At 55.8% G+C, this 22,206-nt stretch overlaps 2 protein-coding genes and 1 long non-coding RNA gene across 3 annotated transcripts; 2 read left to right on the forward strand and 1 right to left on the reverse strand.

Moving 5' to 3' along the window:
• Positions 1-413: 413 nt before the first annotated feature.
• On the forward strand, positions 414-1,765 carry THTPA (thiamine triphosphatase). The gene is made up of 3 exons (XM_090052912.1): positions 414-505; positions 815-1,441; positions 1,523-1,765. Exons 1-3 carry the CDS (start codon positions 496-498, stop codon positions 1,654-1,656), a joined length of 771 nt encoding a protein of 256 aa, XP_089909038.1. The 5' UTR covers positions 414-495; the 3' UTR covers positions 1,657-1,765.
• Positions 1,766-9,729: 7,964 nt separating this feature from the next.
• Positions 9,730-12,453, forward strand: LOC149862441 (uncharacterized). Its single transcript, XR_016442925.1, has 2 exons — positions 9,730-10,231; positions 12,313-12,453. It is a non-coding gene; the product is annotated as an uncharacterized LOC149862441 (long non-coding RNA).
• JPH4 (junctophilin 4) lies at positions 12,432-22,119 on the reverse strand. The gene is made up of 6 exons (XM_090051350.1): positions 21,722-22,119; positions 19,086-21,024; positions 17,513-18,308; positions 15,813-15,931; positions 14,884-15,410; positions 12,432-14,050 (listed from the first exon to the last, which is right to left on the reverse strand). The coding sequence occupies exons 2-6, from the start codon at positions 19,462-19,464 to the stop codon at positions 13,970-13,972; spliced, it is 1,902 nt and encodes a 633-aa protein (XP_089907476.1). The 5' UTR covers positions 19,465-21,024; positions 21,722-22,119; the 3' UTR covers positions 12,432-13,969.
• Between the last annotated feature and the right edge of the window lie 87 nt (positions 22,120-22,206).

The raw sequence follows: 22,206 nt of genomic DNA on the forward strand, positions 1-22,206 counted from the left end.
TCCCCACCCCCTCCCACAGAGCTGGGAAGGGAAACCCAGGCGTCGGGGCTGTCAAGCCCCCTCTCCTGCCCGGCACACAAGGGGTTAAGCCCATCTCCTCTCTAATGAGAGCCCCCCCCCCTTAATTGCAGCTTGCAGGTTGCCATGGCAACTCCGGGGCCAGTGTGATGGGGGGGAGAGAGAGAGAGAGCAGCTTCTCCCCCCAACGCCCAATCCCGCCACCCGGGAAACCACAGTTCCCAGCATGCCGTGCACCGCCCCAGAACCACAGCTCCCAGCATGTCCTGCTCCAACCTAGAACCAGCACCCAGCATGCCCCGCTCCTCCCTAGAACTACAGCTCCCCACATGCCCTGCCCCATTGAACCGCAACTCCCAGCATGCGCTGCTCCCCTAGAACCACAATTCCCAGCATGTCCTGATCCCTCTCCTCCCGCCCAGTCACTGCAAAGCATGCTGGGAGCACAGCCTTCACTTTAATTCTGCATTAGGTGACATGCAGGCGGGTGGGTGCTGCTCCTCGCTCCTGGATGACCGGCGTGGGGTGCTGTGCTGCAGGGGGAGGGTCTAGCTGGGGGAATGGTGGGGTCTAGTACGGGTGCTGTGGGGGGCAGGCTGGCAGGGCATCAGAGGGCACTGTGCTCTGGGGGGGTGTCCAGCAAGGGGTGCAGTACTGTGAGAGAGGGGTGGACGGGTTGTCAGGTACTGTGCCCTAGGAGGGTCCTGGTGGTGCAGGGAGCAGTGGGGTGTCCAGCAGTGGATGCTGGCATGGGGCTCAGGCCACGCCTGCCTGATGCCCCTTAGTGTCTCCCCAGATGTCGCAGAGCCCATGGGCTCCATCGAGGTGGAGGCCAAGTTCATGATGGGGCCGGACACAGAGTCTCGTCTGGTGGCGCTGGGGGCTGTCCTGGCTGGGGCCGTGTCCTTCCAGGACCGGTATTATGACACCCCAGATGGGCGGCTCACGCTGGCTGACCACTGGCTGCGGCACCGTGAAGGTGCTGGCTGGGAGCTCAAGTGCCCCCCATGGCCAGTGGGGGGTGCCAAGGACCCTGGTTATGGCCCTGGTGGTACCTCCCAGGACGGGAGCTCCAGAGATGCCACCAGCCTGAACCCCGGTGCTCTAGCCCAGCCCCCAGGCAGCACCACAGCCTACCAGGAGCTGATGAGCCCAGTGGCCATTGTGGCCCGGCTCTGCACTATCCTGGCCGTGGCCCCTGATCCAGGCTGGGCTTGTATCCCTGCTGCTGTGGCTGGGCTGGGCCTGGAGGAGTTTGCTGCCTTCAGGACACAGCGCCGGAGCTACCGCCTGGGGGGTCTCCGTGTGGACCTTGACGAGGCTGACTTCGGCTATGCTGTGGGTGAGGTGGAGACAGTTGTGACCCACCCCTGCAAGGTGCCAGCTGCCCAGGAGGAAGTGACCCGCATTGGGCGGGAGCTGGGTGAGCAGCTTCGGGGGGTGGAAATCAAGGGCGCACCAGAGACCTCCCGCCACTTGCTAACCATTTCCACCAACCCCTCAGGTGTGGAGGTGACTGGTTCAGTCAGTGGCAAGATGAGCATCTACCTCCAGCGGTACCAACGCCAGCGCTATGAGGAGCTGGTCCAGGCTAGGAGGCTTGTGAGAGCCAAAACGCCCATGGGGGACAGAGACTGAGACACCATTTCCCTCCCCCAGGTTGGCCTGCCCCCCATGGGACTCCCTTGTGGTGTAAAGTCCAGGTAGAGAGCAAATGTAGGGGACCAATAAAGGCTGCTGAATGCTGTGGGGGGAGTTGCCTATTTTTTTTTGCAGGGAGGGTAGAGCAGGATGCCTGGGGTCCACCCCAGCTCTGGGAAGGGAGTGGGGTCAGGTGGATCAGACACCTGGACATCTGGGTCCTATCTGAGCTCTGGGAGGGCCTTGCAGTGCTGGGAGCCCCAGATGCCTGGGTCCCACACCAGTGCTGGGGGCAGAGTGGGACTTGGTGGGTTGGAGGTAGAACCCCAGATGCCTGGGTGCTACCTCTGCTCCAGTAAGGGTTTGGTAGGGCCGAGCAAGGGAGCCAGGGTGCCTGGGCTCCCTTCCCAGAGCTGGGATAGGAAGTGGGACTCGGTGGGTTGGACATGGGACCTCAGGTGCCTGGGTTCTGCCTCTGCCCTGGGAAGGGAGTGGGGTCTGGGAGGGCAGAGCAGGGGGCCTGGAAGCCAGGATGCCTGGGTTCTAGCCCAGTTCTGGGAAGGGGAAGTGGGGCCTGGTGGTTTGGAGCCGAGAGCCTGGGCACTTGGGTTCTCGCCCTGCTTTGGGAGGGGCTTGGTGTCCTTTGAGACAATGGAGGGCGCGATCGAGAAGGCGCTTCGGTGGGGATGGCGGCAGGGCAGATTTTTTGTAAGACTTTGGATTCTGATTGGATGTCTCCAGGCTTCTGTGAATTGTATACTTCTCAAACCTATCCAGGGGTCCCCCAGAGTCCCATGGTTCTCCTCGCTGTCCCATCACTCATTCTGAGGAACATCCCAGGGCACCGCCTGGTCTGATGTTATATCCCAGCCCACGTCTGATCCACTGCCCTTCTGAACCTCATTGCTGTGAGGGGTAAATCAGGACAAATGGCGCTCTGGAACAAAGAGGCACACCTGTCTCTTCTCAAGAGCATCACTTCATTGGAAAGCTAGACATAAGTTCAGCTAGCATTTGGTCTGGCAATGAAAATACAAAAATATCCTCACTGCTGGGAAGATGGGAGTAGGCTAGACCTTAGGAGCTCTTCACTCTTCTTTGCATCTTCTGATAGCTCGGGTCCATGATTCCCTACTTGCCCCCAGGTTTTCAGTCATAGATATGCCATTAATGACATGCATCCACCTGCAACATGATTGGGTTGATGATGAAGACCCCCCCTTCCCCAGAAGGATTTATGGTAGATGCTTAACCACTGTTGAGCTAGGATGGCCTAGGAGGTGATCAGTTGGGTTGGACTTTTGACAATGAGCGCTGTTCTTTTGGGGATGGGATTCAGTTGCTCTTTTTAGGTGGCTATAATCAAATGTTCAGGTGTGTTCCTGTTGATATTTGCAAAAATGGAATCTGGCCTTGCAAGAAGGTTACCCATTGATCACTCCAACCTTGATATAATGGAGGATGTATACAAGATGGAGGCACTTATGGGACGGTATCTAATGCATTCCTTAGACTGCAGCAGGGAAATCAGTAGAAGCGGGACATGGGAGATGATGGTGCCTCTCTACCTGGCACTGGTTAGGCCTCATCTGGATACTGTATGTACCTGAGCTCCACCAAGATATGGAGAAGTTAGAGGGTCCAGAAGTAGACAACAAAGATGATCAAGGGCTTGAAAGACAAGTGGTAGGAGAGGCTAAAGGAGCTGGCAGGCTCAGCTTGTGGAAAAGACACTTAAGACAGGACATGAAAGCAGTTTTCAAATACTTGAAGGACTGCCATCAAGAAGGACGAAAAGACCTTTTCTCTTGTTGCAGAGAGGGATGTGGGTGGACCAATAGCTGGAAGTCGCAGCAAAGTGGGTTTAGATTAGATATCTGGAAAAACATCTTCACTGTTAGAATGAATGGATACCTGGGGAAGCTGCAGACTCTGTCACTGGAGGTGTTCAGGAGGAGGTTGGACAGCTACTGGTCAGGGATGGTCTAGGTGTAGCAATGCCTATATTCTACCACGGGTATTTCCCATGCTTCTGAGCCTTGCTGGTGGCTTCCATTCTCCCACCCCTTTTCTGCTATATGTGTCAGGGTATTTTTAAGACTTCCTCAGTGGCAATGGGCATTGGCAACAGCCTAGATGGGGGACTTTGACTGGGCAGTGCCAATGCTCCTGCAAGGACCAAGGCTGAAGGTTTCTGGCTAGAAGGTGTTGCCTCGCCACTTGAGGTTAAACTGACACCCTATTTAGGGTTAGGAAGGAATTTTACCCCTATGCATTGTGGGGGTTTCATCTGCCTCTGTAGTGGGGGTGCGTGGCCTTCTACCTGGGATCTCTCGAGCATATGTTGATAACATTTCATAGAAACAGGACATTGGCTGCCGTGGTTCACCTGCTTTCCCTGTGGCAGGCTAGGGTGTTCAGTTTGTGTTATGTCAGGGTTGAAGGTGGTTTTAAAAAGAATTTAGGTTACAGATTTGTATGGGAGGGTTTGGATAGCGCTGACCTTGCTTCAGGCCGAGGGTTGGACTAGGTGATCTCTGGAAGTCCCTTCCAGCCTGACTTCTGTTGGACTCTATTGACTTTCTCTTCACCATTTAATATTTTGTAAACCCTTCTCACATCCCCCCTCAAGTGTCTCTTTTCTAAACTGAACAGGTCTGGCTTCTTTAGTCTCTCCTCATATAGAAGCACCCCCATAACACTCATTTTGGAGGGTGGGGACCAGAATTGGGCACAGCATTCAAGGTGTGGATGCAATGGAGATTTATAAAGGGGCATCATGATACTTTCATAATGATACTCTTCACCATAGGCAATCAGGAAGGAGTCAAACAAAACAAAAGGACTTGCCATATTCTCTCATGTGCAATATATACCTCTTCCCTGAAAATCAGTCCCCCTGCCAAATTGAGAGGTGTGTATGAAGCCAGGAAGCTGATTTTCTGCCTGAGATAGAAGCCCCCCATTGCACAGTGTGGCACTGGTGTTGCTCTTCAAGAAAATGAGGGACTTTGGGGCCTGTTAATGAGGCATTGGGTTAATGGCCCATTGTTTTTCACTTCACAGGTGTTAATGCCCCTCACTGCTTTTTAATGCTCTTGATGTTCCACTAATCAAGCTACCATTTCTTAGGGGAATGTTACTGTTTGCTGGGGCTTCTGGTCTCATCTGTTTCATACGTTTTAGCTCTTTTCAAGATTAGAGGTGTATCTTTGGAGAAGCGATACTCCAGAAAATATGGTGTTATGTAGAAGAAGAGTCATGTGAAGACAGAAAAAACAGGGTAAGTCTGGCGTCCAACCCTCCCATCTGGCTGCACCCTCCTGAGAAACCGGCCAGTACTTTTAGAGATCAATCTTTTTCCTGGTTTGACTAACCCTGGCTGCTGAGGACTTTGACCCTCCAAACCCTGGGATCCAAAGACACCAGAAGTAACCACAAAAACTGCCAGCATCTGCTTCTGCAAGGCACTGTATATTACCCAAGCTTGCTAAAAAGCCACTAGCTATAGTTAAAGCTGAGAGAGGCACCCACAAGTTTTGTCCATGTAGAAACTCTGCCAAGGATGGTGGGAAGATGTTTAGAAAGAGAGCAAGTGTGATGAACGTCTGCCAGGCTGGGGGTGTCTATGCAGACAGGATTGTAGAGAAAAATGCATTGGGAAAACTCGGTGATACAAATAACTTCTAAATGGCCAGGAGCAGTAGCAACTGGTAACAATAATGAATTTGTAAATAGCAAAAGACATTGAAGTTTGGGAACAAAGGGTCATTGGCCCACTAGACTGCTGGACCCCTAGAGTATATCCATGAATGTCCCAGCGAGACCTTGAACTGTCTGATCAATAGGACGAAGGATCATGACTCACTTGCAAGGTAACTAGTGCATTTCTACTCCCTCCCCTTGCCCCAAATAAAACAATTGGACACATATGAAGCCAGATGATACTGTTTTTTGCCCAAGATCGAAGACCCCCAGCTCCAGGGTAGGAATGTGGCTATCTGCTGAATAAACACAGTAGTAGAGCAATTATTCAGAAACTCCTGTTTCTTGGGAATTCTTTCTCAGTGCCATCCATTGGTTCCCTGATCCAAGATTATCAAATAAAACAGCCACCTCCAGAGAGAGCCCTTAAAGTACCTCCAAATCAGCCCTGCTCCAACGTCATCAGCTTTATCACAATTCCCATGAGTCTCCAGAAGTGTTCTTCCCTGGGTGTCAGGCTGCAGCCCCAAATCCAGTCTGACCAGTATGGTCACTCATCCCAGCCTGCCACCCTCCAGCTGATCAGCCAGCCTAAGCAAGGCTAGCCTGAAGGCCGCAGCTGGGTACAGTCCTCTGCCCACTCCCTGTCACCAGAGTGACTGGTGGGGTCAACTGACCCTCTGCTTTGCCACATATAAACTTCTCACCTGGAAGAGAAAGTGCCTGGGCAACGGGTTTTCAACTTGATCCCAGCCTTGCTGTTCCTTCTGCCTTATGCTCTGACTCTGTTCTCCACCTGATCTCTTGGCTTGCTCCTCCTAACCTCCCTCAGCAACTCGATCCCTGATTGGTGCCAGGCCTAGCCACCTAAAACCCAGTATGCAACTGGGACACTCTGGATGAGAGGTCAGTCCACCAGGATGCCTTTGCTACTGGGGAGTTGATTTTTCCCCGTGACAGGCAGATGATGCCTTAGGTGCCAAACCCAATAATGTCTCCTTCTGCCCATATATGGGAGTGGTGAATCATCAAGGTAGGTATAGACAGTGTAACATAGCCCAGACAGTGATAGAAGTGACATAAATAGAGCATCACATTGGGTTTCCAATGAGATCTCACATGCCATATCAGTGAAAGTGCCTTCAAAGTTGCCTGTCTTTGGCGAGGGGGATGTCCTGGGAGGGCAGGTCATAGAGATCATAGTGCACCACCAGGTCCTCCAAGCCCTACTTGGTCACTTTAGCACCCCAATCTGTGGCTCTGGAGAAGGTCCCACTCTAGGCAGCATGTTGATGGTTCTGGGGGATCTTTGGGTGGAAGTGGTGCCAAAGGAGGAATGGAGCTAGAGGGAATGAGCCAAAGATGGCTATTAGCACAATGTAGTGAAATGTTCTAAATATTCTGAAAGGATGCAAACAGCCTCTCAGAGATGGGCCGTGGAGTTCACGATGAGATGTTTGCACACTTAACCATGCTATCATGTGGCACCTGGTGGCACCCTTAAAGGGGACTTCTGGTACTCTGGTCCTGCTAGGAGCATACAGTTGGACTAGATGATCTCCTGAGGGCCCTTCCAACCCTCATTTTCTATGATACTCCCTGCTTGAGATTCACTGCATTAGACAGATTTAACTGACCTGATTCAGTCGGGGATGATCCTGTCTTGAGTAGGAAGTTGGACTATATGTGATTTCCTGAGGTCTGTCCCAGCCCTACTGTGACCTCCAAAGGCTAGAAGCTGGGAGGTATCATGATCCCTATGACTAGGGACCTGCTGAATTCATGGCAGATGTGGGCTCCTTTAATTTTGGAGGTTCCCCATCACCCCCACCCCTCCAGTTGCTGATTGGCTGAGGGGCCCCAGTGGCCTTGCTTCTTGCTGCCTACTAGCTGGCAGGCAAATATGGTGCCATATTTTAAAACATGGTTTTTGCCTCCCTGCCAATCAGGAGCAAGCAGCAGGGCTTCTCCCTCAATCAGCCAGAGGGCGTGGAAACTGCAAGTTTAAAGGAGCTGCCGTGCAGCCCACTTCCATCATGAATTCAGTAGGTCGTTACCTATGCTGTAGAATTGACTTAGTTCTTAACTAATTTGAAGGGTAGGATCAGGGAGATAAATGTAGACACAGGGTAAAATTGGAGAAGGCCATGCCTTCAATAAATAAAACCTTGAGTCTCCTTCCAGAGTCTTCCCCCACTCACCTCCGAGAGACTATTTGCATACTATCAGATTCTTTAGGAAAGCCTTTCCCTACATCATACTCACCCCCGTGTTTGACTCATTTTCTCCAGCTCAGTAACCCAGCTCCACCGCTCCCACCCAAAGGCCCTCCACGACCATTGATGTGATGCCTGGAGTGGGCCCTTTTCCAGGACTATGGGGTGGGGAGCTAGGGTGTCTGAGTGGGGCTCTCACAGGGCTTTGGAGGAACTATTTCTTCACTCTCTATGATCTGTGCTCCAGAGCACACCTTTTGTCCATACAGAGGAAACTTTGAAGGCACATCTTGGCTTCCCCTATGACCGTAAAGCAAAGGTAGAGTGGTAACAGGGGAACAACCTATCTACAAGATGTCTGGATACTGCGAGTAGTGTCAGGATCTCTGATCAGCAGGAATCTAGATTTTCTGTTCACCCTGGAAAAATTCAATAAATGTGGATTTCCTCATTTTAAGGAAAATGGGAAATGGGAAATGGTGGGTTTCCCCTTGCAGGCTGGCACACTTCCAGTCTGCAAGGGGCAGTGGATGCCACATGCACATGCACACATACGCATGTATGTGGCCACCAGGCAGCCTGGAGAGCAGCTCCCATAGGCCAGTCGGGGTGTGGGGGGGATGGGATTGAGGACCCCATTGTGAGGGATGGAGGGAGTTGGGCAGGGCTGTAGATGGGGCTGTGGCTGCTGCCCAGCCTGTACTATGCTTGAGGCCTAGGACTGGAATGCATGAGGAGTGGGATGGAGCTAGGAGCAGGTTGGCTGGTGGAAAGGCTCCCCACCACTGCATGCACTCCCAGGGAAGGGGTCATATCCCCCCCAGATTTGTGTGTGGGGTGGGTGCGGGCTCCCCATCCTGCTGCCTTCCCTCTCAGGTCTCCATGGCCCAGCACTGCAGGGCAGAGCAGGGCTGGGTGGGGAAGCTCGATGCAGCCACCATGAGCCCTGTGCCATCATGTCAAGGTGCCTTGTGCCCACCTGACAGCAGTGGGAGGCACAAGTCTGCACCACCACTCCTGCTGCTGCCAAGTGGGCAGGGGGTGCCTTGCCACAGCAGTGCTTGGCTTATGATGGCACCAAACTTCTCCGCCCTGCTCTGCCCTGCCACACTAGGTCTTGCCCATTGGGTCATGGAGGCCTCAGGGCAGCAGGGTGGGGAGCCCACACCTGCACCAGGCAGCCCACACCTTCCTCCCGCATGGGGTCTGCTCTGACCGTGCTGCCTGTGAAGGAGGGGGAGCTGGGCTCTGCGTTCTGCTTTGCCACAACAGCCACTGCCTCCCATGGGTGGCAGCCAGGGCTCAGGTACTGCTGGGGGTGGGGGGCAGAGGACTGTGGACCTGGGTCCCTGGCCCTGTAGCCCTGGTAGATGGGGGTCCCCTCTGGGAGGGTTGGGGGGCTGTGGGTGTGGAGTGAGGGGCACCAGCAGGGCCAGGGGGCTGCAGGTGGGGAGTGACATATTTTTTGGGTTTTTAATGAGAGAATTTGTGGTTTTATCAAAGAATCTGTGATTTTTAAATAGAGAAAGCCAGGATCCCTGTCAATGAGGCAGGCCAGCCTAGGCCATCTATTGTAATCAGGCCTCTAATCAGGTAGGTCAGCCTGGACCAAGTACCGCAGTAGCCACACCTGTTTAAACCTCGGCCAATGAACCCTGCCCCAGTTGAAGAGGATCCAGCATCCTGATTGGCTGCTGGAGCACTGCCAAGGATTTTGAAAAGGTTGGGGTGGGGTGTGGATGCTGTGGTGCAACATCCCATATATCACAACACACAATTTTTCTAGAAGCCTTCTACACATGCCAGGGGTCTAGAGCTATAGCATTCAGTTTAAGATGGAAGCAACTCACTCCCCTCACCCAAACAAAACAAAAAACCCTTTATTGGAAATGGTATTAATTTGCTATATCATATGTGATGTCTAAACACACAACTAACTAGGCAAAAATAATCCAAAGCTGTTACTTCATTAGTTCTGTAGCCACTAGAATTAAATGTTCATCTCTTGCAGATTCATAAATTGATCCTCTTGCCAGTGCACCCAATGCTTCACTGAACATTAGTTCCACCCCTGAGTTAATGTTCACCTGAGTTAACATTTCCACACTTGAGCTGATGTAGCTAGAGTTAAAAACAAACTGCGGGGCTGGGAAATAGGAGCTGTGTTGAGGAGCAGCTAAGGGGCAGCAGAATGGCAGCAAGGCTGGGTTGATTAGTGGAATCATCAAAAAGGAGAGACGGCCTGTAGCAGACTGGCTGGCAGAGGCTTGCCCCAGGCCATACACCCCTGGCTGTAGCCCACTGTAGGCTGGCAGGGACAATAGCCCAGTTGCAGGATGTTGGGAGTGATTACAGGCTGTATGGGAGGACTGGGCAGATGCAGATAATTGGTTGGCCACAGGAAATTAAGAGGTTCCCAGGGAAAGGAGTCACAAACTGAGAACCAGAGATGGGGGGTGGGGGTTGGCAACTGCAACACTGAACCAAGGACTCTCCCAGGATCTGGCATAAGACTCAGGGCTACAAGGCTGGAAGCAGCACCCTGAAGACCAGGAGGGGGAGCTCACGCGAGAGGAAGAAAGAAGACAGGCTGAGGAAGCAGCACAAAGCTGGCAGCACTTTCTTGGGATACAGGAAAGGACTCCAGGACTGTGAGTCACCTCTTTATGAACTGTGTTTAAAGACTGTTGAGCTAAGCAAAAATCCCTGAACCAGGGCTGGACACAGGCATGGGTAAACTGGGTGGCCACTCGGGGCCTGGGCAGAAAGGGGACCTGAAAGTGGTTAAAATAGTAATTATCATTATCTCTGGCAAACAGGGGGCCCAATACTAAAACTTTGTCCAGGGCCACCAGGAGTGTAGGTTCCCTGAACCCACTACAGGGGTGGTCATGAAGAGTTTGGAAGAGATTGGGTAGAGTATAATGAACCATGAAGTCAGACTCAGAACCTTCCACTATAGCTGGACCAGATGGCTGCCCCCCTGCTTGCCCCTCTTTGCTCCAGCCCCGAAGGATTCTGGGAAGGGTCCCTATGGAATGCTGGGAAGAGGGGCCTGATTATCCCTCACCCCACAGGTCTGTGGACATCAAGGAAGCTCAAGGTACAATCCTCTTGAGCTCATGCGCAAAGGTCTTTCCATCTCCCGGATGCCAGGATTCCCGGGGTCAGCCCTCATGTCTTCCTCAGCTCACAGGCCTTGGGTACTGTCACCATGGCACCTGCAGAGCTTGGGGAGATGCTGCAGTGACCCCCAAACTGGGCCTTGCTGCAGAGAAATGGGGGAAGGGAGGAGAAAGACTGAAGGAAAGCAGAGTGGGATACCAGCTGAAACTACCCCATGGCCTGAACCCCCAGTACTGCAGTCTCTGACCCTCTACAACCCCAGCCTATGAGGTCTGAAGGCAGGGAGGGTGCCAACTCCAAGGGAAACTCCATACAGCAGTACCCACAACATCTCTTTCCTTGCCCAGCACCTGAGAGAACCCAGGGGTCCTGACTCCCACCCTCACCTGTTCCAACCCACCCAGCCACACTGCACCTAAGATGGAATAGACCCTAGGTGTCCTGGCTTCCAGCCATCCCTGCTCTAACCTCTTAGATCCGGCTTCCAGAGCAGGGCAAGAACCCAGGTGTCCAGGCTCCTAGCCCCTCGCGTCACCCAGCCAGACCTTCCCAGAGTTGGGATAGGCCCTAGGTCTCCAAGTTCCCAGCCATCCTGCCTCTAATTGGCTGGACACAGCTCTCCTCCATGAGCTGGGGAGAGAACCCAGGTGTCCTGGCTCCCAGAAGCCCCTGCTGTAACTCCAATCACTTCCAAGAGCAAAGAGAGAACCCAGGTGTCCTGTCCCCAACCTTTACCTGCTCCAACCCACCCAGCCACATTCCCCACCCTCAGCTAGGATAGGCCTTGAGCATCCTGGCTTCCAACCATCCCTGCTCTAACCCACTCTATTCCCCTCCCCTCTCCTCTCCTCCCACCTGACCTGGGGGTAGAACTCAGGTGTTCTGGCTCTTAAAGTCCAAGGGCTGAGTCTTGAGGCTGAGTCTCAAGCCCATCCTTGCCATGTGTTCCCAATGGTATGGAGCAGAGGGGGCATGGAGCCTGGACATCTGGGAGGTCTATGGGCTGACACTGGAGGGCCCCATGGCTGGTAGGTTTCACTCCTATGAGAGTGGAGCCCTTTGTCATGTCGGGTACCACCTGTCCGCCCACCAACTGGAGGGTCCCATGGCTGGTAGGTCTCACTTCTATGTCATGGTGGGCACCACCCAGCTGCCCACCACCACCACAGCTAATCACGGGGCCTTGTAATCCTAGTGTTCTCCAAGGCTCTGCCCTACCAAAGGAGACCTGGTCCATTTATCTCCACTCCTTCAGACCCCTCACCCTCCACTCCACTCCCAGAGCCAGGTCTTTCTGGATCAGGCACTGGTAGTGGCTGGGTGACTGCTAGCAGCCACCCTGTAGATCCTACCTAGTTCAGGGGCCCTGCTAGTGGAAAGAGAATCCAGGAGTCCTGCAGCTGCTGCTCATCCTAGAAGCAGCAGTGTGTGGGCCAAGAAGTCCAGCTCCAAAATAAGGGCTATTTCCCATCCCTGTTCAGCTGGATAGACTGGGTGAGGAAAGAACCCAGGTGTCCAGGCTGAACTGTATTGGGGTACAACACTATTTCCCTGTCCCTGTACTGGGATACAATGAGGGATCCAGGACATCTGTGTTCTTTCCCAGCTGCAGGAGGTCAACTGGGCTGGACCTGAGCTTCCGGAGACCTGGGAGTTACGCTGAAATAAAGCCATTTCAGTCCTTTTTCTCCTTTTTTTTTATTAATATATTCTTTATTTTTTATTAAATTTCTCTTTTTTTCTGCAAGACGGTTTCTTTTTTCAATCCCAAAGACACAATATAAGAAATAGACATTGGAAAAGGCTTTTCAGGGGAGGGAGGGGAACAAGGCCTTGGAGCAAGGTATGGGGGAAGGTAGAAAATATTGGGGTTGGGGGGAATGGAGCAGATTATACACATTCCCAAGATACAGAGCACGCAGCGAGCGAAGTCGGATTTCTCATGCATTTTCCTGGGGAACTGAGAGGGAGCATCCTGCCAGGGGGAGGGTCCCCATGAAGGTGGAGTCTGCCCCCCCCCGACTTCCTAACCCCGCCTTCACCCTTCCTCCCCCACCAATGAATATCGATTCTACCTCGGTATGGTCTCACCTGCCCCTACACCATCAGACAGCGCTACCCCCACGCCCCAGGCTGGTCTACATCCTTTCTCCTTGCCTCCCCAAAGGCAGGACTTCCTGTTTCAGCCTATGGGGAGAGTTTACTCACCCTCCATGGGGTGGGACTTCCTGTATTGCACCATCCAGTCCCTGTGAAAGGCAGAACCCTATTGTGCCCCAACCCCTGCAAGGACAGTTTAGTCACCATCCACAGGGTGGGACTTCCTGTATTGTACCATGTGGTCCCTGCAAAAGGTGGGACTTCCTGTCTCACCCCCTACAGGGAGAGCTCTACTCCACAGAAGTCAAAGCTTCCTCTATTGCACACTCGCTTCCTATTTTCCATCCTCCCAAAGGATGGATTTCCTATTTCAGGCTCCAGGAGGCCCTCTCCCAAGTTCTGGGAGGTGGGACTTCTTGTCCTGCACCTCCAGGCCCTTCCCAGCCCCACAAGAAGGCCAAACTTCCTGTTTTGTGCCCTCTCCAAAATGGCCTCCCAAAGGTGGGACTTCCTGCTTTGCCCCAATGAGCATGTCATTCCCTACCATGCTGGGGGCTGGGCCCCTCTTTCCCCCATGGTGGCAGGACCCTCCTCTTCACCCCTCATTAACTGGAACATAACTCATTAGTTTTTCCGACAAGGCGAGGGAGAAATCATCATTTTCCATTAAAAAGCAGAAATTAAAAGGGGGGGGCAGGGAAATTCACCCACTTTTGGGGGTGCGGTGGGCAGGGCCAAGGTTGAGAGGCCTTCCCCCTTGGCTGGGATACCCCTGCTCACCTTATGATCTCTCCTGCCCCCATGGTACATTCCCACCTTCAGGGTTGCCCCAACACCCAGGGTAGAGTGTGGCACCCCCTGCGGATCCCGGGCCATGAAACACCTCAATCCTGACCCAAGCAGGGTGCCCCCCACTCTGATCCTCCTGCCCCAGCTACTGATCCCCCCCAAAGGCAGGACGGGGGGGATGGGGGGAAGAGAAGGGGATAGTGGAGATTTTGCCGTGGTCTCAGAGGCAGAGAGGGAGAAATCTCTGCTAGAAAGAGCCCTTTGTATGTAAACCATTGCGACGAGGAGGGAGGCTGGGGCCAGGGCAAGGGGGCCTGAGACCCCTGGGAGAGGGGGCATCTGTGGGGAGATCCAGGTCTTCCCACTCTCCGGCCTCAGGTGAGTAAGAGAGAGAAGAGATGAGCCAAGCACACGTCCAAGAGCACCACCGCTGCCACCACCAGGGGGCTTGCACCCTGCAAAGCAACGTGTGTAGGTGGATGGGGGGAGGGTCTAGGCATGCCCCCTGCTCCCACAGTCCTGGTGAGGCAAAGCCCCTGCCCAATGGACTCCTGCTTCACAGTCCCCACCATGCCAGTGGCTTCCCAGAGAACCCAGGTGTCTGGGCTCCCCAAGCTTCCTGAATCCCAGTCTCTGCACTCCTGACACACCAGACCCCCATCCCCCGCCTCCACCTGCAGATAAGGGAGGGAGCCCAGGCCTTAGGGCTTGCAGCCCCCCACCCCTATTCTAACCCACCAGGCTGCAGTCCACCCCCAGGTAAGGGAGAGAACCCAGGTGTCTAGGCTCCCAGCAGCCCCCGCTGCTCTAACCCACCAGGCTGCAGTCCCCAACCTTGCCTCAGATAAGGGAGAGAACCCAGGTGTCCAATCTCCCAACACCTCCCTGTTCTAACCTACTAGACCCCTCCCCATCGGCTCCTCCCATCATCCCTGACTGCGGCTGGATGCTGCAGTGTGTGTGTGTGGGGGGGGGGGGGGGGGGGCGGGAAGAGAAGTGTGATCAAGGATGCAGTTGCTATGAGATGGGAGCCAGGATGCCAGCCAATCCTGGGCTGCCACCTCAGATGGGCGTGCCTCATCCCTCCCTCCCAGACCAGATAGGGGAGTAGGGGCTGGAGGGAATGGCCTGAGGGCCTGGATGCCTAGCTTTTCCTCCTGCTCAGGGAGAGGACTGAGTCTGGTGGGGGAGAACAGTGGGTGCTGGGAGCTCAGATGCCTGGGTTCTTTCCCCTCCCCACCTCTGGGAGCACCCCCTAACTTTGGGGTGCCCCTGCCCTTCCTCTTACCTGTCTCCTGGCTGCTCCTGTCTCCTCCACGTCTTGGGGTGCAGGCCCCGTGCCAGCTGTAGACTCCAAAGCCTCTTGTGGGGGACCCCCCAGAGCCCCCTGTACATCTTGGGGTCCCCCCATGTCCTGCGGCAGAGGGTCTTCCTCTTCTTCCTCCTCCTCTTCTTCTTCGCGGAGACTCCCAGAGCTGCCACTGGGCGGGGTGCCCTCCAGGGGGTGCCCTGGTGCCTCCTCCTCTTCATCTCCCTCCCACAGCCCATCAGGTGCGAACCCCAGCGTCCGGGAGGGGAACCCCCGGCAGCCCCACTCCTCCTCAGGCTCTCGCAAGGGACCCCCGTTCTGCAGGGGGGGCCAAGTCCGCCGGAGGTCACCCCGCCAGGGCTGAAGGGGGGTAGGGGGGTAAGTGGGGGGCAGGCTGGGCTCAGGGCTGGCATCGGACGGGGTGACACCATTCTCGTACACCCCAGGGCTGTCGTAGTCCAGTGGATCTGTGTCACTGCCCTCCGAGTCCAGGCAGGGGCGTGGCTCTGGGAAGGGGGTGAGGCCACAGACAAAGGGGCAAGGTCAGAATGGTGGGGGCCAAGGGGGGAGCAGGGCTGTGCCCCCTGCCCCCCATCCCTCTGATACAGCAGTGCCAGCTCTGGGTGATGTTGGCGTTGGCAGGAGCTGAAGGTCACGTTCAAAACAGCCCCCCAAATTTGAGGCCCCACTTGGGAGAGGAAGAGGGGTGCTGGGGGGGGAAAGGAGAAATCTTGGGGCACAGGGGTGGGAGGCAGGGCAGGGGCCCAGCCGACCCGTATTCCAGCCCTGGGGATACCAGTATAGATGTGGGATGGGTCGTGTGGGGAAAGAACCCAGGTGTCTGGGCTCCCCCAGAGGTAACTCAGAGGGACTGGGGACACCCCATGGGCCCCCCCCTCCACACTCACCAGGGTCATGCAGGGTGGGCTGCAAGTCTTCGGCCAGGATCTTGGCCAGGTGGGCAGCCTCCAGTGCCTTCTCAGCTGCTGCCAGTGCCCCTGCCGCCTTCAGCCGGGCATCTGCCGTCCTGGAGGAAGCGCAGGGGTGAGGGGGCTTCCCAGCACCTGACACCCACCTTGCTCCCAGTGCCCCCCTCCTCTACAGCTGGCACTCACCCAGCTCTTAGCCCCCACCCAGGAACCCAGTGCCTGGCACTATTCCTCACTCCCGTGTCTGCCACACATTTCCCTCCTCCCCCAGTGCCCACTTCTCATAGGGATATCACCTCCCCACTCCCCTTCCCCAGCTTTTCTGGGAGCCCCCTGCCCCTCCCCCAGGTCTGGGCCACATCCCTTCCCCCAGCATCTCTGGTCCAGGCCCAGCAGATGCTGCTGCTCTGTTGTTTCCCTGGCAACCACCAGCCAATTACCATGGCTGCTGCCCAGTTGCCAAGGAGACCAGGCAGCCTCTGCCAGGCTCTTACACACACACACACACACACACACACACACACACACACACACACAGGATGGAATCTGCCCCCCAACTTTGCTGGGGCTGAAGGAGTGGGGGATGGGGAGGGAAAGGGGAAACCAGAAAGAAGGAGAAAAGAAGAGGGAGCAATAAAGAAGAGAAAGAGGAGAAGGAACAGGGATGAGGGAGACTATGGAGATAGCTTGAGAATGAGAGAAGGGAAGGAGCAAAGATGGCTGGGGGAGAAATAGCTGAAAGGGAAGCGAGCCAGAGGGAGCAGGATGGAGCACAGCATACACCAGGCAGGCAGACAAGAGCTGACGTGGCCTGTTGGCACAGCCAGCATTTTGCCCCACCCATGGGCTGACATAGCCACCCTTGCCCCTCACCTGTGCCAGCTGGCAAGGCCACAGCCTTGCGGGATGGACTGCCGTCCCAGCCTACACTGCTTCATGAACCCAGGCCACTTGCTATGCAGTCTACTGGGCCCATTTTCCCACTTTCAAGATGGCCACCCCAAGGGGAAGGGGACATCTTGAGCTATTGCTCAAGATGGCCACCCCAAGAGACAGTGTGTGTGTGTGTGTGTGTGTTGGGGGGCCGGTGTGGCTGGATTCAGTTTTCAAGATGGCATCCCTGCCAAGCTGAAAAATGGCTGACCCATGCAGGGCTGGCTTGGCCAATGTTCAATATGGCTGCCATCAAGCCCTCCTCATTCTCCCTACGTGGGTTGGTTGGAGGGTCTTCATCCAAGGTGGGGAAGGCACCCAATGGCACCTGAGGAAGAGAGGGGGTGGGCAGAGCCTTACTGTTTCCTTCCCCCGCTGTATGGGGGAGAGTGTCAACTTCTGGCCTCCTGAGGCCTTCAAAGCCTAGATGAAGCCTGGGCCTTGCCTAAGCTCATAGCCAGAAACAGAAGCCATTTTTGCGGGGTTATTGAGCAGGCAAATCCCACTGTCTTGAAGCTGCAGGATGGGGCGGGGCGGGGGTCAGTTCGCATGCCTACTTCTCCTGTTTTGCTCATTCCCTTGTCCCCACCCACAGGCCCCTGATGCCCCTTTCCAGTGCCACATCACACTTCCCCCTACTCGATACCCCCCCTCCCTGGCCCCTACCCCCCATCCTCATCTAAACTACCCCTGTATCCCCATTCTATTCCTACCCCCATGCCTTTGAGCCCCTAGCCCCGCCTGACCTGGCCACTGCTAGCTCCTGCTTTTGCCGGGCCAGGCTGACAGCTCTCCGGGCCACCTCCACAGCCCGGTCCACCTTCTCCTTGACCTTGCTGCGCCGCAGTGGGATGAAGTTCTTCACCTTCCCGTTGACCAGGCGGTTGAGCTTGTACTTGCCCTCCTCCTTGGTGCCGTCGGGGTAGGTGGTGCGCCCATAGCCATGGCGACGGTTGCCCAACCACTCACCCTCATACCGGAGCCCGTTGGAGCGCCGGCTGACCCCGTAGCCACTGCGCCGGTCGGCTCGCCACTCCCCAGCATAAACCTCAGTGGAAGATCCTTCAATGGCCAAGCGTGAAGGCATCTCAGGGGGCTCTGTCTCAGCATAGCTGAGTGTGGTGGCCTCGCTGCCTGTTGAGCTGACCCCAGCCTCGCTCTTGAGGGAACCCCGCTTACTCCCTAGGGAGGCCTTGGACTCTGCCCGCCGCACCCGCAGGCCGCTCAGAAGCAGGGAGTGCCGAAAGAAGAAGCCCCCTGACTTTTTCTTGGTTCCCTTGGGGAAGTCTGGGTCGCCTGGAAAGGCCAGAACAAAGCCACCCCGGGAGCCAGAGGCTGGGCTGTCCCCTGGGAGCAGAGGAGGCGGAGGCAGTGGGACGGAAGGCAGAGGAGCAGGAGGTGCGCCAGGGTCAGGGTCACTACGGAGCGACTCCAGGGAGGTCCGGCGCGGAGAGCGGACCAAAGCAGCCTGGCGGTACGGGACACTCTGGCGGACGCCATACCCATGACGCTTCCCAGTCTGCCACTGGCCTTGGTAGGTACCTGTGGAGGGCAGAGAGGGCGTAAGAGAGGGGGTAGTGGGGGAGCAAAGGGGGCTTGGATGGACAGAGGGAAGGAGGGACAGAGGATGCATGAGTTTTGGACCTCAGTGAACAGGAGGATGGATGGATGGATGGGGGTGATATGTCAGAATGGACAGAGAGAGGAAAGGAGAGTATATGGAGGGGTTTTAGACCCCAGTGGATGGGTTGATGAACAGACTGATAAATGGAGGGATGGATGATCAGACAACAGAATGACTGGACAGACGTATGGGGGAATGGAGGGAGGATGCCTGGCTCGATGGATGGACTGATGGACAAACAGATGGATGGATGGGGGGGATGTATGGAAAGATGAGTGAATGGATGGATGGACGGATGGGATGGAAAAATGGACAGATGGATGGTGGGAAGGAAGGGGATTGGACCTTGGTGGATGGATAGACAGAAGCATAGACAGAACAGAGCACCAGTTGGGTGAACGGCAGTAGATGTGGCTAGGCTGTTGGACCAATGGCATATAGGAGGGCAGATGAAGGACTCACCAGGGCAACCAGAGGGCTGGGAAGACACTGCTTGGGGGTGGGGGAGACAAGTGAACCCCCCCCATGTTCCTTCCCTCTGTCCAGCCTGACCTCCTACCATCCATATGTCCACTGATTTTTTTTTTGTCATCTGTCTGTCCATCCATCCATCTGTCCACCCACCCACCCAAGAATTTTCTGCATATCTCCATCCATCCAATCATCCCTCCCCTCCCCTGCCCTGCCCCTCTCACCTCCATCAGCATAGGTCTCGGTGCCATAGCCATCTTGCAGACCATCCCGCCATGTGCCCTCGTAGGTGACGCCTGAGTGGCTCTCCCAGATGCCAGTGCGGCCCTTCAGCCCATGGCTCCACTCACCCTTGTAGCACCATTTAGCCTTGCGCTCCACACCCAGGCCGTCCCGCTTGCCGTGACTCCAGTAGCCTTGGTAGGTGTTCCCGCCAGGCCAGGAGTAGACCCCGAGGGACTCAAACCCCCGGCGCCACTGCCCACTGTACTCCCCCTGGGCCCCGGGGCCCAAGCAAACCCCATAGCCATGTGCCCGGCCCTCCTCCCAGTCACCCACGTAGCAGCCTCCATCGTCAAACTCAAACCTGCCCCCGTTGGACATGCACGTAATGGTGGGCCGCCCTGCACCAGCTACCCACAAGGCCCTGGGCTCATTGCAGGCCCCGCCCCCAACCGCCTGAGGTGGCGCTGTCTAGCATGGAGTGGGAGGGTGGCCGTGGTCACTCTGCCATCAATGTGGCTGTCCTCCGTGGGCAGACAGCATTGCAGGTGGGGGATGTCTTCTGTTTGGGGAGGAGGAGCTACAGCCGAGCCCTGCTCCTGGAGCTCTGTAGTGACAGTTGGAGCAGCAGTAGTGGGTGACAGGTGTTGAGAAAGGCTGGCGGCCTCTGTGGAAAGTCCTTTTAGGGCACAAGATGTTTCCACCTACTGGTGGACAATGGAGCTGCAGTCAAACACCAGTCCCAGAGTCCTTTGGGGAGATACAGGCACTCGGGGTAGCTACAGGCTTCAGGAGATACTGGAAATCCTCCACTGACAGGCAGACAGTGGAGCTCTAGTTGTAGGGAGACACCTGAAATCCTCCACCTACAGGCACACGATGGAGCTACAAGCACATATGGATCCCAGAATCCTCCAGCTACAGGCACAGGGTGGGGTGACAGGCGCACAGCAACTGCATGCGTTCTTGGGCTATAGGCATACACGGGGAGTACAGTCGTGCAAACGTAGTGAAGACCTCCACCTACAAGCGCACAGTGGAGTGTGAGGATGGAGAAGCCTGGTATTGTCCCCTCTGGCAGGGTACAGTCTGTCTGAGACTTCTCTAGCTATAGAAGGAAAAAAAATGGGGTTGTCATTGTACAAAAGTTCCCCACTTCTTTGGCTACATGTGTCAGGCAGCCTTGACACTTACAGGTGTCCCTACAGTCAGATGGTGCCCTGGAGTCCTGTAACGATCGGGACAAGGTGAATGTCAGGCTAAAGGCATATGGGGCTCCCAGACTTCTAGTACAACAGGTGTAGCATGGTCCCAGATTTCATTGGGTACAGGCGGATGGCTTCCTTCAGACCTGTAGGGACCTTGAGATGTGGTCATGCCACGTCTTGCTGTGTGCCCACCTCCTATAGGTAGAGGGACTGGCTGTTCTCTGGTAACAGGTGCATGCACAACCTGGGTAGCTCCAGCTCCAGCTCCAACTGCAGGATCCTCCCAGAGGTGGCTGGGAACAGGCAGTCCTGGAGTTCTTGAGTTCCTGCTGTATCTAGACACAAGCAAATCAAGAGCCCCAACTCCACTGCTTACAGTCGTCCATTGAAGCAACACACCAGAGATCACTGTTACAGGAATGTGGTGGATGGGATGGGCTTGTAAGTCCTCCAGATACAGGCTGATGGCAGTTTCTCTGGCTACAGGCAGATGGCGGGGGTGCCAATGTCTCTGTCCTACAGGTGGATGGGGGCCAAGAGCACTGCAGCTACAGGAGGACAGTTGCCAACAGGCTCAGGAAAGGCCTCTGGGGTCTCTGGCTACAGGCGTTGGGCTCTGTTCCTTGTCGCTGGTGGCTCAGAGGGGGTCCAGGTGTTGCCAGGAAGTAGACAAGTCTGTGGAGGGCAGAGCTGAGCTGGGGGTACTAGCCATGGGCCTCATGGTACAGGGTATCTACAGTTAGAGAGGAGACAGAGGGGCAATGGAGGACAGGGAATAACCATCCCCCTGCCCCACAAGCAACAGACAGACAAAAATACCCACGCCCCAGGCATAAAACCATCATACCATTTCTATTGACATGCATTTAGCCTAAATCTAGATAAATGGAGGGGTGCAGAGGGCCAGATGGAGCAATGATGGGGCATGGAGGGATGGATGCATGGATGGAGGATGCAGGGATGGATCAGGGTCATGGGGGAATGGATGGATGGGGGCTAGGGGGCAGATAGTTGGGAGTTATGGGGATGGATGGATGGATGGATGGGTGGAGGGAGACTGTGGGGAATCGGTGGATGGAGGGATGAGGGTTACAGGATGCCTGGAGAAGAAGGGTGTGACTGGATGCTTGGAGCAGTGAACAGCCAGGCAGAAGGGGCTGATAAGGGTGGAGAAATGGTGAAGGGTGTGTGTGAATGAACGGAGGGATGTGTGGGCAATGGAGAATGGAGGGCAGGGGGGACCAATGGAGAAACCCAAGGTGCTGGTTTGAGAGCGTGTGGCTGAGAAGGATGGAGGGCTCACAAGTGCCTGCGTGAGGGGTGGAGGGATGGATGGATGAAGGGGGTGCAGAGGGTGGACGGGGGGCAGAGGGAGGGAGGGATGGCCCCCAGCTCCCACCCAACGTCGCCACTGGCTTCCTGCCACTCACCCGGTCTCGTCGCTGCGGGGCGGGGGTCCATGCAGCCGGGAAGTAGGGGAAGGAGAAAGCCCAGATGAGGGAGAGACACAGACACACCCCGAGCAGCGGGAGCGGCTGCGCTCACAGCCGGGCGGCGGGGGCTGGAGGGAGCGCGGAAAGCCCCCGGGGGAGGGCGGGCGACGGCATGAAGAGAAGGAGGAAAGCCATCAACGGAGGGATGCGGGGGGAGACGGAGAGAGTGGGAGGGAAGGAGGGATGCGGGGGATGAAGGGAGTGTGGACAAGCCCCGGCGGAGGGAGAGACGAGGAGCCGGATGGAGAAAGTGGCAGGGCTGAGGCGGAGGAAGGGAGCCGGGCAACGCCTGGCAGCGCTGGAGGGAGGGAGAGAGGGAGGGAGGAGTGTGTGTGGAGCAGCCCCAGACAGCCCCGCCCGTGCAGGGGGCGGGGCTTCCACTGGGGGGGGCAAGGCACGCCCCGCCCCCAAACAGCCACCCC

This window comes from Crocodylus siamensis, chromosome 6, assembly GCF_052110815.1.
Source record: "Crocodylus siamensis isolate JL-2025a chromosome 6, ASM5211081v1, whole genome shotgun sequence".
In the NCBI taxonomy this organism is placed as follows: domain Eukaryota; kingdom Metazoa; phylum Chordata; order Crocodylia; family Crocodylidae; genus Crocodylus; species Crocodylus siamensis.